The sequence below is a fragment of the Grus americana genome, chromosome Z (assembly GCF_028858705.1).
Source record: "Grus americana isolate bGruAme1 chromosome Z, bGruAme1.mat, whole genome shotgun sequence".
NCBI classification, from domain to species: domain Eukaryota; kingdom Metazoa; phylum Chordata; class Aves; order Gruiformes; family Gruidae; genus Grus; species Grus americana.
The window spans coordinates 36,095,888-36,111,861 of NC_072891.1; the positions used below are offsets into that span (position 1 = coordinate 36,095,888).

At 40.2% G+C, this 15,974-nt stretch overlaps 1 protein-coding gene across 6 annotated transcripts in view; it reads right to left on the reverse strand.

The window, feature by feature from the left end:
* Window positions 1–13,130, reverse strand: part of FREM1 (FRAS1 related extracellular matrix 1) — a 74,196-nt gene extending 61,066 nt beyond the window's left edge. For all 6 annotated transcript variants that reach the window (XM_054810609.1, XM_054810610.1, XM_054810611.1 and 3 more), the window contains exons 1-2: window positions 12,881–13,130; window positions 1,180–1,684 (exon numbers count right to left, since the gene is read on the reverse strand). In XM_054810609.1, coding sequence (XP_054666584.1) covers window positions 1,180–1,410 — 231 coding nt within the window. In that variant the 5' untranslated portion in view covers window positions 1,411–1,684; window positions 12,881–13,130. The remainder of the gene's footprint in view (window positions 1–1,179; window positions 1,685–12,880) is intronic.
* Window positions 13,131–15,974: the final 2,844 nt, after the last annotated feature.

A 15,974-nucleotide genomic window follows, 5' to 3' on the forward strand; every position in this document is an offset into this window, starting at 1 on the left:
CCTACAGAAGAGGTTTGCCAGCCATGAGACATGTAGGTCTCTCTTTTTCTCCTCATGGGCCAAAGTAGACTGGGGAAGTGGAGAGGGGGGACTACAGTCAGAGCCCCTGTGCTGACAGAGATCAAACCCAGGGGAAGTCTCAGCAGAGGCACTGCTCATCTCGGCTCCATTCTCTAGAGAAGATCACACATTGCCCTGTTCATCACCTCCTGTTTTCCCTGGCGTGCCTCTGCTCCTCTGAGTGCTGGTTCAGCTGAAGTACTCGTCAGTGGTCTGCAAAAATAATGATGATGACCAAGCCAGAAGCTTTGAAAAATCTACTGAGACTGGTGCTCCTGCAGGCACCTTCACAGAGACCACCAGAAACCTCAAAGAGGATGTTTAAAACAATATATGTATACACAAACATATAGAAGTGTATGCTGCATGGTACAATTAACAAAACTTTTCAAAAATAGACAAAAACTCTGTGGTTATGGTTCATTTTAAAACCATTCATCTTTTATCACCACTGTTACATCTTCTTGTCAATTACTTCTAACTCCTTGCTATGACTCAGGTGGGGAGATTTGTGAGGCAAATGAGTAGCAGAACGGTGATATGTGACATAGATTTCATTATTCCTACAAGCTTGAAATTTTAACAGAAAACATTTCTTTTTTTTATGTATTTGCCATCTGCTAGCAATTTAGCTGTTGCAGAGCAGAGCAAACAACGGTGTACACAATGTGCTTATTGTATGCGATGGTTTTTTTCTTAATTGCTCCCTAAGTAGTGGCTGCGTGACTAAAATGCAAAATGCTGTAGCGGGCTATGCGTTACCCAAGGGGCCTTAACCTCATGGTAGAAAAACAAGGGGCTGAGAAATGGGAAGATATCTCCTAACTGAAAGTTTTGAAATACCCATTCTCCACTTGTGAAAGGAGACTCTGACCAAACTCCCTTTTATGCACTCATGTTACTGAGCTCAGCTTTTGGATTTCAGGGCTGCAGTTCTCTGTCAGGTGGCTACTTTTAGCAAAGAGCTGAATCTCACAGGCCATTCAGCTTCATGCCTTTTAGTGACTACCCTCCCCGCCCCCCCAAAAAAACCCAGAAATCAGTAAAGCAGCTCTTTCTAGTTTCTCCCACACATGCGCACATGTGGACAATCAGAGCTGCCCAATGGAGCCCAAATACCTGTGGAGTCAGTGTCCCAACCCTCTGTGTTATTGGCTCATTAATCACAACTTCTATTTTGCAGGCATCCTCCTCTCTGGGGATGGAAAACTTGAGGTCATCTTCTGACAGGAAGACAGACTGTCCCTTCATCACTTTCATACCAAGGTTGACGCTAATAAAGGAGGAGCAGTCAACTCTTAGTACAACAGGCAGCAGTAGAAACAACCAGCTTTTCTCAAAGGGCTTCATAGTGTGAGGGGATGCCAGCTCTTTTCCACCAGTGAAAATGTTCTTAACAAAACAAGTCGTCTCTTTCTCCACCAGCAGATTTTCACCATGTAATGAAGGACCAAAATGTTATTCGCAGGTAACAACGTATCACATGTTTTCTATTAAGATGCACCCCTTGACTGAAATTTGGACAGGGGCCTTTCAAAATATCCTTGGGTTTTTATAAAATTCATTGGTCAAGCCTGACAAAATGATGAATGTGTTCTCAGAGTACTTTTAAGGTTTGTTAATCCTGCAGGGGAAAAAAAAAAAAGAGAGAGAAAGAAAATTGATATAAGGCATTGAGCAACTATTTGGGTGGATAAAAAACCCAAAACACAAAAACTTTCACCATTTCTTACAGTTGGAGTTCATTGCAAGCAGCAAATTAACTTCACCTTTGAATACTATTAAGTTGATCAGAAAATTAGCTATGTACCAATGTACCTCCATGGATTATCCCTCAATATGAATTCCAGGCACCTTTGATCTGTATGCACATGCAAACATTTGCTGTGTAGGATCCTTTGTTACCAGCCTTTTTTACTGCTGGACCAAGTAGATATTAATAAAAGGATATGAGCATCCAAGTAGTTTGAAAGTGCAGGAGTAGGCATTCATCCAAATTCAATATATCTGGAAGTGGGATAAAGGGAGAGTGGCCTTTGGTTAAATCTATTTTTGCTTTGCCATTGAACGTGGGGGAAAAATATTCAACCTTTAGTTTAAAATACCTTGCCAGTGCCTCTCTACTCTTCCTGCTACAGCGAGTAACTATGCCAAGCACAACAAAGCTGTTTTTTTCCTTTTTCACAAAAAAAAAGAAAAAGTAATCATTCTGAGGTAAATTCAGGAGAAATGAGGAACAAAAGATAATATGGAAAATAAAATTACACAAGCCCCTCGTGCCCCCAGTTACAGTTAACCTTCATCTTTCCTGTTTATAACTCATGAGAAAAATGTAGTTCTTCTGACATTGAACAAGTACTATTGAAATCCTTATGAGACCCTAATTTCTACAACCCTCCAAAGTAAACTGAATCTATAGCTCAAAGAACAGGCAATGGTATTGATTTAATTGAATTTGAAAAGATCATAAGTAATTTCAAGCTAGTAAAGCATCAACATTCCTTCAGTTTCTTGTAAATTTTTAGTGCCTTGACTACCTATTTGCAGAGTCTAATTTAACCACAACACTACCACCAACAGTGAGCTTTCCTGAAAGTGCGTAATAAACCTTATCTATGTATCTCTTTATTTCCTTCATTATTGTTAACAGGTAAGCGTTCACTCTACTGTTCCTGCAGGATGACCTTCTGAACAGCCTACAGTTGTATGCACGTACCTGCCCAGTTTTACACGTAACTGAACAACAAACAGCACTTAAGAACTTCTTTAAAATTATTCACTTCCTAAAGTAACACAAGACAGATCCACTCGCTTCAGCTCAGATTCAAGATTGAAGACATTGGGACTAACATATGTTTCAAGTTAGATGTATGCTGACTATGTAGTCTGGGCCGCAAATCTTAACTCTGGTTTTCTAGCTTTTTAAATGAAAATCTTTTGATTTTGATTTGAAATTATGCAACCAGATCAATCTGAACAAAATATGAGTGAAAATGTAGAATTCTAGACAGAGGAAAGGGAATGCAGTTCATGGTTGAAAGTTTTATTACGTGTTTCAGAAACAAATAAAAATCTCAATTACTTTTTAAAAAAGTTTACTTATACAGACAGCTTTTACTAAAATCCAGATATGTAAATGTACTTGCTAATTTTTGTTTCTTTCTAGTGGGATGGGTATGCATGGCACTTCATTGAAATGAGCACATCTGAGACAGCACTCCACTTCCTAAAATTCACAGTTTTGAAACACAGTCTGCAATCCTATAAAGGATAACTTGGAAAGAGGGAGAGGAAAACAGATTACACTTCAGCCTCCAGGTGATAAAGTACGTTTTGCGAGTACACTATTTTAACCTGAATATCTAACTGGCATTTATCACATAGTGCACAGATTGCTAGCATTTATCAAATCTGTGTTTCCTTCACCAGCTCCAAAGCATGGAGAGATATTCTGAGTTAAAATCTTCTCTATTGCTGTGCCCTCTTCCTACTTCCTTACTTGAACAAAGTGAAGGTAGGGCTGAGGGAAGTGAAATAACTTCCTTGGCATATGTTTCAAGAAGACCATCTGCCTAATGTCTCCTCTGGCTTCAGGCATGCCAGGATCCCTGACCAGCAGGAAGCCCCTGGCACAGGGACTGCAAATCCTTTGACTCCAGCCCCTGATGAAGAAGCAATGCGTAAGTCACAGCTAGGTTCAGGGAAGACCTGGCTTCTTAAGCAATAGAGGGGCTCAGATAACAAGAAAATAATTAAGAATTTTAGACTCTAACTAGGACCTGTCAAAGTGCTAAGAGGCAGTCAATGACTCTGAAACATAGATCCGGTGATTTACAGCTCATGACAACACCAGTAACTTTGTGCTCCATAATACCAGGCCGGGGCATTGATTTACAGTGCAAAATGCCTTTATTCACAGGGCACTGGGTGCCTTATGAGAAATGATAAAATTGAAACTTGGACAGTTTTGACTTTCTCCACTCCCACCTGGATATCTACTATGAAACCAAGTTATAGTTCAGAGACAGCCTAATCACCAGTTCAGAAATGGCACTGGTCGGGAAGTGTATTGTTCTCTTTACACCTTACAGATGTGCTTACAAGAAGGGAAATCCAGCTGCCTTTCTCCAACAGTCACTGCCAGAGTTGATTGTGCAGAGATGTCTGCACTTTGACTCTGATGAAGCCCAGGTTGATCTGTGTTCTGGTTCCTGCCCCATAGACCCCAGCAGTGAGTCCAGGTATAAACCTCAGGCACAGGTGGTGGTTTCTTTGCTGCATCTTCTTACCCTGAATCAAAAACTAAGAGCAGAAAGGCTCCAAGAGGAGCCAGAAACATTTTGGCCAATTTCGTGGTGGGTGCATGAGCCATTCTCTCCTACAAAATTGGTCGCATGTTGTCACTATGTATTACAGTCTTGCTTTGACTGCTCTTGCTTGCAGGTATTACTCCTGTATCACTATAAACGTGTTTGCCCGCTGTGTTCCAGCAATTAGCCCCTACTTGTCAGCTGCAGGGCCGACAGCTGCAGGGCTGTCTCCTTATGCTGCCAAGTGAAGATCTTGAGAAGTATAAACTTGCTTTCCCAAGCACTTATCGAATGACAGCAAAATTAAACGACAAGAGATCCTTTCAGCACATCATGGCAATAAAATGAGAAGCTTTTGGAGTGAATGCATTCCCCCCTCTGTGTGAAGAAGGCCATTGCTTCAGCAAAGTGGTGTGTGTGCTACATGGTATTTACGCTGATCCACAGTGACAGTGCACTGCTCTCAGCAACCCGACAGCTGCTGGTGATGCCGCTGCCGTATTTTGTGGCTGCTTCGGACTTCCTTACAGCCTCCTTACTTCTCTACCCTTAATATCACAGCTGAGCCTCATTAATCCCTGATACTCCTTGGCGTGTCACCTGTGTATCCAGAGTGAACAAATGACTGAAGCAATATTTAATTCCAAATGCACCACAATATTTCAGATATACTTAGAGGCTTAGTGAAATAACAGTGTTGATGAAATATATGTTAGGAGAATCAGTGTTTTTAAACTGAGTTGTTTCCTCATTGACTTTCTAAGGGTTTGTCTATACGGTAAAACACCTGAACCGGTGCCTACAAGCTCACAGAAAGCTACCAGCTTCGTTCCCAGAAGCGAAATAGCCATGTCAGTTCAATAATATATCACATATTAGTTGCTGTCTCTCAGTGTGGATGGAGCACATGATTTATGAGGAGAGGCCCAGACAGCTGGGTTTGTTCAGCCTGAAGAAGAGAGGGCTTATTGCTGGTTTTAGATACCTAACAGAAGAGTACAGAGACCCTAGAGGTGCACACTTGAAGGGACAAGATGCAACCCACAAAATTTGCAACAGGGGAAATTCACATTAGATATTAGGAAAAGAAAAGCTGCAGTGAGCATGGTCAGTGAAACGGGTTTCCCAGAGGGGCTGTGGAGTCTCCGTCCTCAGAGATATTTAAAAACCAACTAATCAGGGCCTGAGCAGCCTGATGTAACTTTGAAGCTGGACTTGCCATAAAAGCTGGTTTTGTGGATAGCAAGGAGTGGGAGCAGTTACCTGCAGAGGTCTTTTACACCCTAAATCACATGATGACTCTAAGCTGAAACGACAGAGATGTCTGGCTCCCAGGACTCAAGTTAATTACCTGGTGTATTTTTGCAAAACACTGTGTTGTACCCCGCGAACAGAGTTCAGTAATTCCCATGAGATCTAATATAAAGCCATACTGGTATAAAAAATGTGGCAACAAAGAAAGAGACCTCATTTCCTATAATTAGAGGTAGACTGACCAAGCTGACCCTGGGGTTTGGGAGCGTGGAAAAGGACTATACATTGGTTATTTGGAGAATGCATATTCTTCTTGTACCCTGACATCACTCTGAAGACATGTCCAAGGCATTGTGCCAGGGACGCTCAGCAAGGGGAACTCTGAGGAGCTCTTCATCTGCTGGCAAACCCTTGCCCTGCTCTTCAGATGACCCCAGGGGAGAAGGCAGAGGGGGGGAAGGACCTCTGAAGAGGCCATGGATGTGATTCTGAAGAGTTAGCAGAGGGACAGACCAGACTGGGGACAATTCAGGGGACGGTTACTGAAAACTTCAGATGTGGTTTGTTAAAAATTTGCTCCAAATGCCAGAAGAACTAGTTTTCCCTCAGGGCTGCTGGTGCACATGCTAGAAATGATGCGATGGCCAATTACAAACATTAGCATTCTCACCAAATACAACTGGTTGTCAAGATTCTCAAAAAAAACCCCCCAAAAAACCCCCAAAACCAAACACCACACCAAACCAAAACAGAAGAGGAAAGAAAAACTATCTAAAAGGAAATCAAACGTTGCTGTAGACTAATCATTATCACAAAATACTTGACAAAACTTCCCAATTTTCGATTGTTCATTGCTTCAGGAATCTGGAGAACTGTGTTAAGTCCCTAAGAGCATCCATGAGTTATTGAAGGCTAGATGTCTTTCCAACAGCAGACTCTGGAGAAAACATACATCTGTGCAGGACTCATCCTGCATGAAAGAAATTTATTTCAAAGAATGAAAATATTAATTGATGGGAAGGTTTCTAGCACTTCTTTTTTTAGAAGTTATAAAGGTACAGACCCCTGAGTCTGATTCTGAGGAGGGCTAATGTGATGTAAATAAAGACTAATCCAAATTATTTACGTAGCTATCTACCAGTGCAAAACAATTGAAAAAAGATCAGAAACAGCACCAATAACTCTCAGTTGTAATACCTAAAACCTGACTAAAAAAATCTGTAATCACTAGTGACCTTGATCCAAGTCTCAATGACATCCAAAGTCTTTGATGGGATTTGAATGAGACCTTAAGAGTTTCTCCGTCTGTGACAAAATCTCTGGTTGCCTGGGAGATTTCACTGAACAATTGCATCCAAAATTGCCCTCTTCTTTTGCAAAGCTTGAAGGGGATTATGGAGGATGATTGTTGTGGGCTGGGAGCTGCACTGATTTGTTTTAATGGAAACCAGAAAAAGTTTACAAGAAACAGAAAGAACATATGATTTTTTTTTTTTTTTAGGAGAATGGGATTAAAGAAAACAAATAGCAGCCTTCCACGATTTCTTGGAAACAGGATCAATATTATTACAGCAATTAAAACTTAGCCCAGGGCAATGAAAGGATCCTGAGGTATTAAATTAAGGGGTTGTCACTTCAGAATGCGCAATTAGCACATGCGCCCCTTGGACTGTTTGTTATTTAATGTTTTTTCAACACACTACAAACAAAGATTATAGGTCACGTAGAAAATAAGCATTCAGCAAGGTATTTGCTGAGTTAAAGAATGGTAGGTAACAGTTCCCTTCTTTTTTTCCTTTCTCAGTTTTGGTCTGTGAACACAAGTCCTGTGCACTTTTTGACAAACCCTGTACACTTCTTAGCAAAGTAAGGAAACAACAAGTGTTTTATTGCATGGTCAATGAATAGACCTTTCTTCATCAGGGCAAACAGATGAAGGATGTGAAGCACATCAGATATATCCAGGTTATTAACATTTCCTTGTTGTCCTTTGCTGCTTTGTTGTATTAAAGCAGAATACTATAAGGTAGAAAAAACCCCCAACCCCCCACTTTTTCTTCATTCTACCCTCTTTCATATTACAGCTATTTTAACTGTGATTATCAGATTCAAACCTACTACAGTTTCAATTTACTGAGATTATTTCTGACTTCAATGTTCATTTTCAGTGTGATATTGTCACTGTCATATGTTGTCATAAGTTATGATTCGCCCAAGCTTAGGATATTAGGTAGTGGAAACTGAGTGCAGAAGTATCCCCCTATGCTGACAGGCCAATATAAGACTGAAAACATATTTGGCATTACACAAAGGCAGACAAGTAGTAGAGGAGAAAAATCTGAATATAATGCCATAAACATTATTGCACTCTAATGCCAAGTATTGCAGCTTAATGCAAGGCTGAAAACTGAATTATTCTTTTCCGCAGTGTTTCTCTGGCCTTCAACCATGACACAACATACTTTTACAAAGGCAGAGCAGGTCATAGTCCAAGACTGAGATTAATAAAAAGGAGTTATTTATTGTGGTTGCCCCTTAAAGACCATCTTGAAGACAATGCACTGCTCCCTTTTGAGTGTTAAATAGATCTGCTTACATTGTTAGTACTTTACATTTTGAGATAGAGATCAAGATCACATTGTTAGCAGATGCCTATTTTACTGAAGACAACTGCAAAAGCAGATAAAATAAAGTCTTGGCTTTTGTTTTAATAATGATAAGACTAATGACTAAACTGCATTTTCTGAAAAGGTAAATATTTTCTCCTTAAAACACCAATGAAAATGTCTTTACCCTCTACTCTTTTAAGCCCAGAAAACTGTCTCATATAACTGAAGTTGAGAAGATGAAGTGATTTTTTTTTTTCTCTTAGTTGCCCTTTATGTGTTTTTAAGATCATTACATAAATAGGAACTGCCACCCTCTGACTACCCATTCTCTATCAGACACGAACACTGAATTGGAACAGAGTGCAATGCAGAAACTACTTTGAAAAAGAAATAATTATGTCTTTGTGACAGCTGTCTGAGGAAGTCCATAAAACACTCCAGCTTCCACTGAGGTTCTTCCACTGATGCTATCCATACGTTGCTATCCTGCAGATGACCCTCATCCTCCTGAGTCTCAGTACTCACTGATTTCCCATCTACCCTTTGGGAGTATAAAGATATAGGGGATAGATGTTTGCAGGGAAAGTCAAGCCAGCATAGCAGAAATGCAAACTGAACCAACCTCTTTGCCATTTCCAGGACTAATTAACTTTTGGGAAGGTTTGGATATTTGCACTGAAAATTTTATTTGAACTATTCAAGTACAGCAAAAGGTTGGCTTTTTGGCAAAGGGAGTAGGCTACTTCTTGGTGTAAATGTTAATGCAAACCACTATAGTTTTTTACTGTCATTGTTTTGTAATTTAATGTCATACTTGTACTCTCCTAAGAGCATGACACAATGTAAAGATCAGGAGCATATTTAATTTCTCTTTTCTCTTTTTCCTGTTTGAGAAGGGAGACAGGGATCCTGGATATTCTTAGTTAAGGGGTGGGGGAAGGATATAAACCAGGGGAAAACTAGTGAAAACAGTCATTAACCATCCTTTTTATTTCACGTATATTCACATGCACTGCAGAGAGGAAATAAGACCTGCTCTTCTCTTAAGTCTATAACAACATCTAATGTTGTAATGGTGTGGCTTCCCCTAATCCACCCAGAGAACGACTCAAAAATAAAAATGAAAACTACCCCTAATAATGGAAACTGTGAGTGGGTGAAGGGAGTGTAGTGGATAGAGGAAATCTCCCAAGACTATTGACTTTGAAAAGAGATTTCATTTTAGCAAGTAACAAGTAATGGATAGAAAAGAAACTAGTGAAACTCAGCAAGCAGCCTAGCATTAGTCAGTGACCATCATGCTTGTGTTACAACAACAAAATCGTTAGCTTCACCTTGATCCATAACTTTGGCGAGTGAAGACAGAAATGACAGCATTGCGTTCAGTACCTAACATGACAACACAAGGCTGCCAGCTCTGGACCCCCATGCTTTTCCAAGCTATGGTCAGATTTCATGCACGAGGTGCTAGATGAGCTTGACTTATGGCAGAGCAGCTCTACCAGAGACTGAATGCATCTCTGACCCGCAAATGTGAGGGTGTCAAAACCCATAAAAAAGGATCAGGAAAAGCCTCCTGCATGAGGAATAGCAAGGTGAGGAGGCAGGGACAAGGAACCTGTGGCCAGCCGTCCAACAATGACATTGTTTCATTACACCACGAACTGCAAGGTCTGATACTTCTGCAGCAGTGGTGCTGCAACGCAGTACCACTGACATATTGCACCCCTCCATAGTATTATGCATCTGCTCATGCACTCAGTAAGCTGTATATGCTAACAACCCTGCTCTACATGGAAGTACAGAGCAATGAAATGGCAGTGGACTTCCATCTCTGGCAGACTCTGTCTTACAGGTAGAAACCTACCTGAAGTGCAGCATTTGGTTTTGGTGGTTTTAGACTAATTTCTTTATGCACTGCTATTGGTTGGCTGGCTAACTGAGTCTGAGGGAGAAGGCTGAGCTTTGAGCTGATGAGCCTCGAGAGCAATGGCAAAGGTTTTAAATTTTTAAGAAGAAAGACTTTGCAACTGTTCTTTACAAAAACAAGCTCACTGCAGGTGTGCTGCCTCTCAGTGCTAAACAAAAGAAGACTTGCAATCTGCTGCACATGCTACACAGAGAATTTTTTTGAGTGCTTAAATTTTAACAGCTGGTAGATGGTATGGTTTACACTTTCCCACAAACACTCTGGCTCAGTTCATGTCTTTGCACCTTAGATATGTAAAACTCAGACACTTGTTTGAGCTTTTTGCCAAGACTACTGCTATATTCTGGGAGCAGAAGATGTGCCTCCAAAGAGCAATTCCTTCCTGTTTATGTAGCTATCTAAGGAAAAGATTTAGCCCAGACATAAATTTAGTTTTCCAAAGGTGTGTGAGGGGTCTCCATCGGGAGTTTGATGTTTCTTACATACAAATCAAAAGTGATCTGAGGTTCTTCAGTGAAATCTGTAAATTACTTAGACGTATGCACTAGATTACATAGTTGTACATCTCATCAAAATTAGTCTAGATCCATTAAAAAAACCCCTGAAACCATAGTTCCTCTTTTGTTAACAATTTTCATTAATAAATGTATATCCTTACACATTCAGGAAGCCTGCACAGTGCAGCTACAACCTGTTAGCTCACGGAGTCACATAATGGTTTTAGATAACATTTGTCAGAAAATCAAACATAATCCAGCTACCGTTTATCTTCACAGCCAGCTATTAGAGTTCTTTAAATAACTGTTTCAGCCTTCACAATAATAGCACCTAGAGACAGAAATAACACATTTCATTAGGGAGGGTTTAACAACTTCCCAAACATAGTCTATTCAGCTTTTTTTACCCAACTGCACAAAGGCAGCTGAATCATCCCTGAGGATCTTGTGTTGCAAGTTGTGAAAGCATGAAGTTGTGCACGGGCACCCTAGCTGCAGTAATTGTAGCCCACACAGCCATTAGCATGATATAAATTAATCTGGGTCCACAACCGACTGCCACAGAATCTCAACAAGTGAGAGAAGCAAAGTTAAAGTATGGGTGACGAATGATCTGCTCAGTCTCCCTTTATGCTCAACAGGTACAGTCAAGCAGATTGCAGACTGTATCATTATTTGACCAGCATATACTATTTTTATATGTGGAGTTTTTACTACACATACTGTTGTTGCTATCCAGAATCACTGTTAGATTGATGAAGTCAATGATCATCTCTTTTCCCCATGAATGAATTAATTCCTGTTGTACTGTAACTAATATTATCATAGACATGTATTATCAAGATCACTTGTACTGTAACTAGTATTGTCATAGACTAATATTAAAAAGAATACTTCAAGGACAGCAGTAAATGAATTTAATGAATGAACAATATGAGGTACTTTCATTTAAAAAATATAGTCATTGTTCAGAGACTTGTTTAATCATTTGTCCTTTTACTTGTGTAATTCTTATCAGAACAGGGATCTATGCTGGGAAAAAGGTTCAAAATCCAAAGATGCCCAGATCCAAACCACCTCATTCTCTAGGCCAAAACGATCTGCGTGCAGTCGTGTTGCATGCAAAATAAACCCTAGGGAAGAATCATGAAGAAAATGCTGGCAGAACGACAGCAGTAACACCCAAGTAAGAGACGGGACAATTTCGACAGATGTGTGCGCTCTTTTACTGTGAAAGCAAGTGATGATTTACAGTGCCAATACCTCCCACAGACACCTTGGACACACGACAACAGCAGAGGTGCATTTTGCCTAAGGTGATGTGACTTAGCTGAGATGATGAACTAGTAGAACTCTCAAACTAGCAAAAACGTAACTTGCAAAATCCCCTTTTAATAACCGTTTCAAGAAGCTGTGTATAATTATCTACAGGACTTGTTGAAGTGTCTCAGCACAACACTGAGTGACAGCAGCTAATCTCTAAAAGGTGGTGGTTTAGAGTTTAATTCTCGATAAATTCACAGAAATCAGCAGGAAATGTAAAAATTGTGCAAGCACATATGTGTGTGTTCAGAAACCCATATAAACATTTACACATACATATGACCAATGAACATCTGTCTAATTCAGTTGAAGTCAGCTGTCTGAATGTACAAGAAAATGTGAAAACTCTCACAGATCCCTACTGCAAAATAAAAGTCTACAATTTTAAAACATGCGTTTAAAAAACAAGTTCTCCCAGCTAAATTAAATACTTTAAAGATGTATTAATATTGAAATTATTCTTTATATTTCTCAGTGCTTTTTATCACATTTTTCTCTCCCAGTGTGTCTTACTAAAAAGAAAATTTTAAGAAAAGAAATCTTGCTTAGTGCTTCCAAGCTTTTATAAAAGATAAAACCACAAAGTTTTATTAGAGCTGATGGAAGCAAGCCAGCATACTTGAGAAATCTGCATCAACTTGAACATTACAATAAACCAAGTTGCTTGGAATCCTTAACTTCCAAGTTAACTTCTACTAAACTGCTGACAAGAACCAGTGCCTGTTTTCCTCCAAAGTTAGAACTGAGCTTTCATCTCTCCTGAGTACAAAAATCACTGTCCAACTGCTTTGCTGTAACATTCAGCAGCAAACTGAATGTTACAAGGTGTTAAACACTATTACAACCACAAACACAACAGCATTCAGTGTATACAACAAACTTGAAGCAAATACTTACAGGTAGCAGTGTTTCTCCAGGAGGCTGAACATGAGATCATGCTAGAGTAAAAGGAATAATGCATGTCACTGACCCAGTAATCCCTGGTTTAAAAGGCTGGCAGAGGAAGAAATCCAATGAGTGGACGACAGAGAGAAAGACGGGGCGGGAGGGGGGAAGTGGGGGGGAGAGATAGATGAAATTCCAGTCTTTCTGGTCAGCTTGGCTGTAGTTTTCTCCGTACTAAAAATCCACAATAAACACTCTTTGCTTGCAAGACTACTTCTGACTGCAGAGTCCCAGAGTACGAACACTTTGGAGCTCCCTATGATAAGGGCATTCTGAGATGCCTTTGGAGTGTTTACACTCAGCAATGCTTCTCTGGCAGCCAGCCCCAGATCTTCCTTTCCCCTTCTGCTAGTTAAGTCTGTTGGGACTGAAAACTGAGCTCCTGTTAATAAGGTTTGCTCATTTTTTCTCCCCATTTCTGCTAGTATATTTCCTTCAGCTAACTCTGTCTCTCTCTCTCTCTCGTTTATATGTTAAAGATTCATAGACAAAGAGATGACCTAAAATCTTTTCAGAACAATCAGTTTTCCCCCATAAGAAGGGAAAAAGACTCTTTATTGAAATACAGACGTGATTCATTTCCTCCATAAGAGTGAAGCTTGTTTCAAGGTGGCTGATGAAATTAAAATCAAGTCAGTCATCAATCTAATAGTAATGCATATTGCCTACTTATAAATGTGATACTTTTTACAAGCCGAAATGTTTAGTCAACTGCTGTTCAGAATCCTGTTGCATGTTAAAGTATTAAATATTCAGATTCACATATATTACTGCTTAGAGTTGCAACAAAGGAAAATCCAGGAGTATTCAAAAAAATATTTTTTCCATTCAGAACAGCAGGGAAGAGGAAGGGTGTAGGCCAAATCCCACCAATTATTTAACACCTTGTAGAATTCAAGACATCTCTTCAGCCTTCTGTCCTGAGATTCACATCAGATTTGCAGATTTGACTGGCTAGTGGCTCATTGGTGCGTCCTGAGGAGCAAACTCAACAGCCCACATTTTCAGAGCACAGAGTTTGTATTGCAAAGTGGCAATGCAGGGACAGACAGACTACCCTATGCCCGTCTCAACACAGGGACCAAAAGCATTTTTAAGTGTAGGGGACAAACAGATTTTCAGCCCAGCCACAAGACATTGTTAACAAGTGGAAGAAGGACAGCAGGGGAAGAGCTACAGACTCTCAGGTTCCCTCTAAGCAGGGGCCAAATCCAGCATGACTGTAACTCTGTAGCACGCTGCCTTCCCTTGCCCCTTTTTAAACAAGCACGCTGACTTTCACCTTCATATGGAAACAAAACTGCACTATAGAAGTGCAAAACTGAGGTCAATAGTATGAAAGAAAAGAGCCAGCAGATGTTCCTATGGCATGACTTAAAGGTAGATGACTTAAAAACGAAAATGAACTCAAAACTACACCATCTGTAATATGATACAATTTGGGCTATATTTGCTTATGAAAAAACACAAGGCAAAAAAAAATTTCCTTGAGGTACAATACTAGTATCAGAGTGGTATGCTGACCTGGCTTTCAGACCTGCAGTAATCCTCAGATTTTATCAAGTTTCAGAAAAACTTGGAATGAGTGCTTATCTCCTCTGAGTCATGTAGATGGCTGTGGGTGGGTTAGCTTGTGTGTTTGTGCTTGTGCTTGCTGGAATGTAGCTTCTAATTCACCATGATGAATGGCCTGTTTGTATTGTACAGTGGTCTGGTTACGATCATCAACATAACTGTACTTACAGGCTGATTAAAAATGCGGCGGCTTATTTCAAAGTATAATGTCTCTGACCCATTAATCTATAACATAACTGCAGAAGCTTTTTTCAAGCCAGTTTTATTACCCCAGCAATGAACCTGGCATCTCATTTCTTATTGTGCTCCTTAACTACAATTAATTTTTGCAAGCTATCAAGGTGACATTATCTAAAGAATAAACTAAAATAACCAAAGTTTTCTTGAGAAATGCCAGAGCACTGAAAAGAATATATGCCTTTTGTACACATGCTCACTCTTTTTATTTCAATGTTTGTCCACACAGGAAATTGACTAGTTCAGTTTCCTGTGATTGAAACTTAAGCACAATATATATTCCTTCTTAATTACTAGCCAAACTCATGCAGCCCAGACTGTTGATATGAAGGTAATCAGTCAACTGTTTTCTGTAAGCTTTCTTTAACAAGGTATAGTCATAATCAGTTCCTTTCTTTCCAGGTTTTTATTTGGGAAAAAGAAAAAAAATGTACCTGAGGCACATAACAGGCAAGAACACACACCCCCCCCATACCCACACACCCACCTCCAACTCTTCTCTTTCATTTCAAGTTGCATTGATAAGCAATGCCCTGAACTGCACATTGTCTGTCATCTGCACGTTTAGTCAAGACTCCTGTAAGGAGGATGAGGTTCTCAAACTATCAAAAGACTCATGCTCATCCCTGAAGTCTGGACACAGGAAGATCTGCTGAACTGTGGGGGCAAAAAGAGACAATTATTTCCCAGGCATCTACTACATGGCAGAAATTTTATTCTGTGAGTGACAGTACTTGGTTGCAGCAGTCCACTCCTCTAATGCAGGCGGAGAAGAACAGGGTGCAAGATCATGTTTAAAAGGGGAAGTATTAAATCTACCTTCTTTTCCTACCCCAACCTATATATACTCTGTCCATAAAGACTCAAACGTGGGAAGGGCCCTGAGTGCACTAAATTGTGTTCTCCCTAAACATAAAAATGCAAGATCAGCAATGCAAGGTCAGGCAGCGAACAGGAAAATAAGGGTAGATGGCTTGGCAGAGAGCTGATCCAGCAAGGGGCTGTCAGCCTGCTAGTCTTGCATGGACACCAGCCTAGTGGTTCCCACAATCAAGTTCATAAGAACATGGTAATCATGTTCATGCCATCAGAAAAACAGCACACTTCCTATAAAAGAAACAAGGATAATCTGGGACTACGGCATGCTTGTGGCTGGAGCCCCTGGCTGGGGTTTCTTTGCAACACTGTGCACCGCCACCACAACTAGGAGGGCAATGCTGCTGCTCCAGCCTGT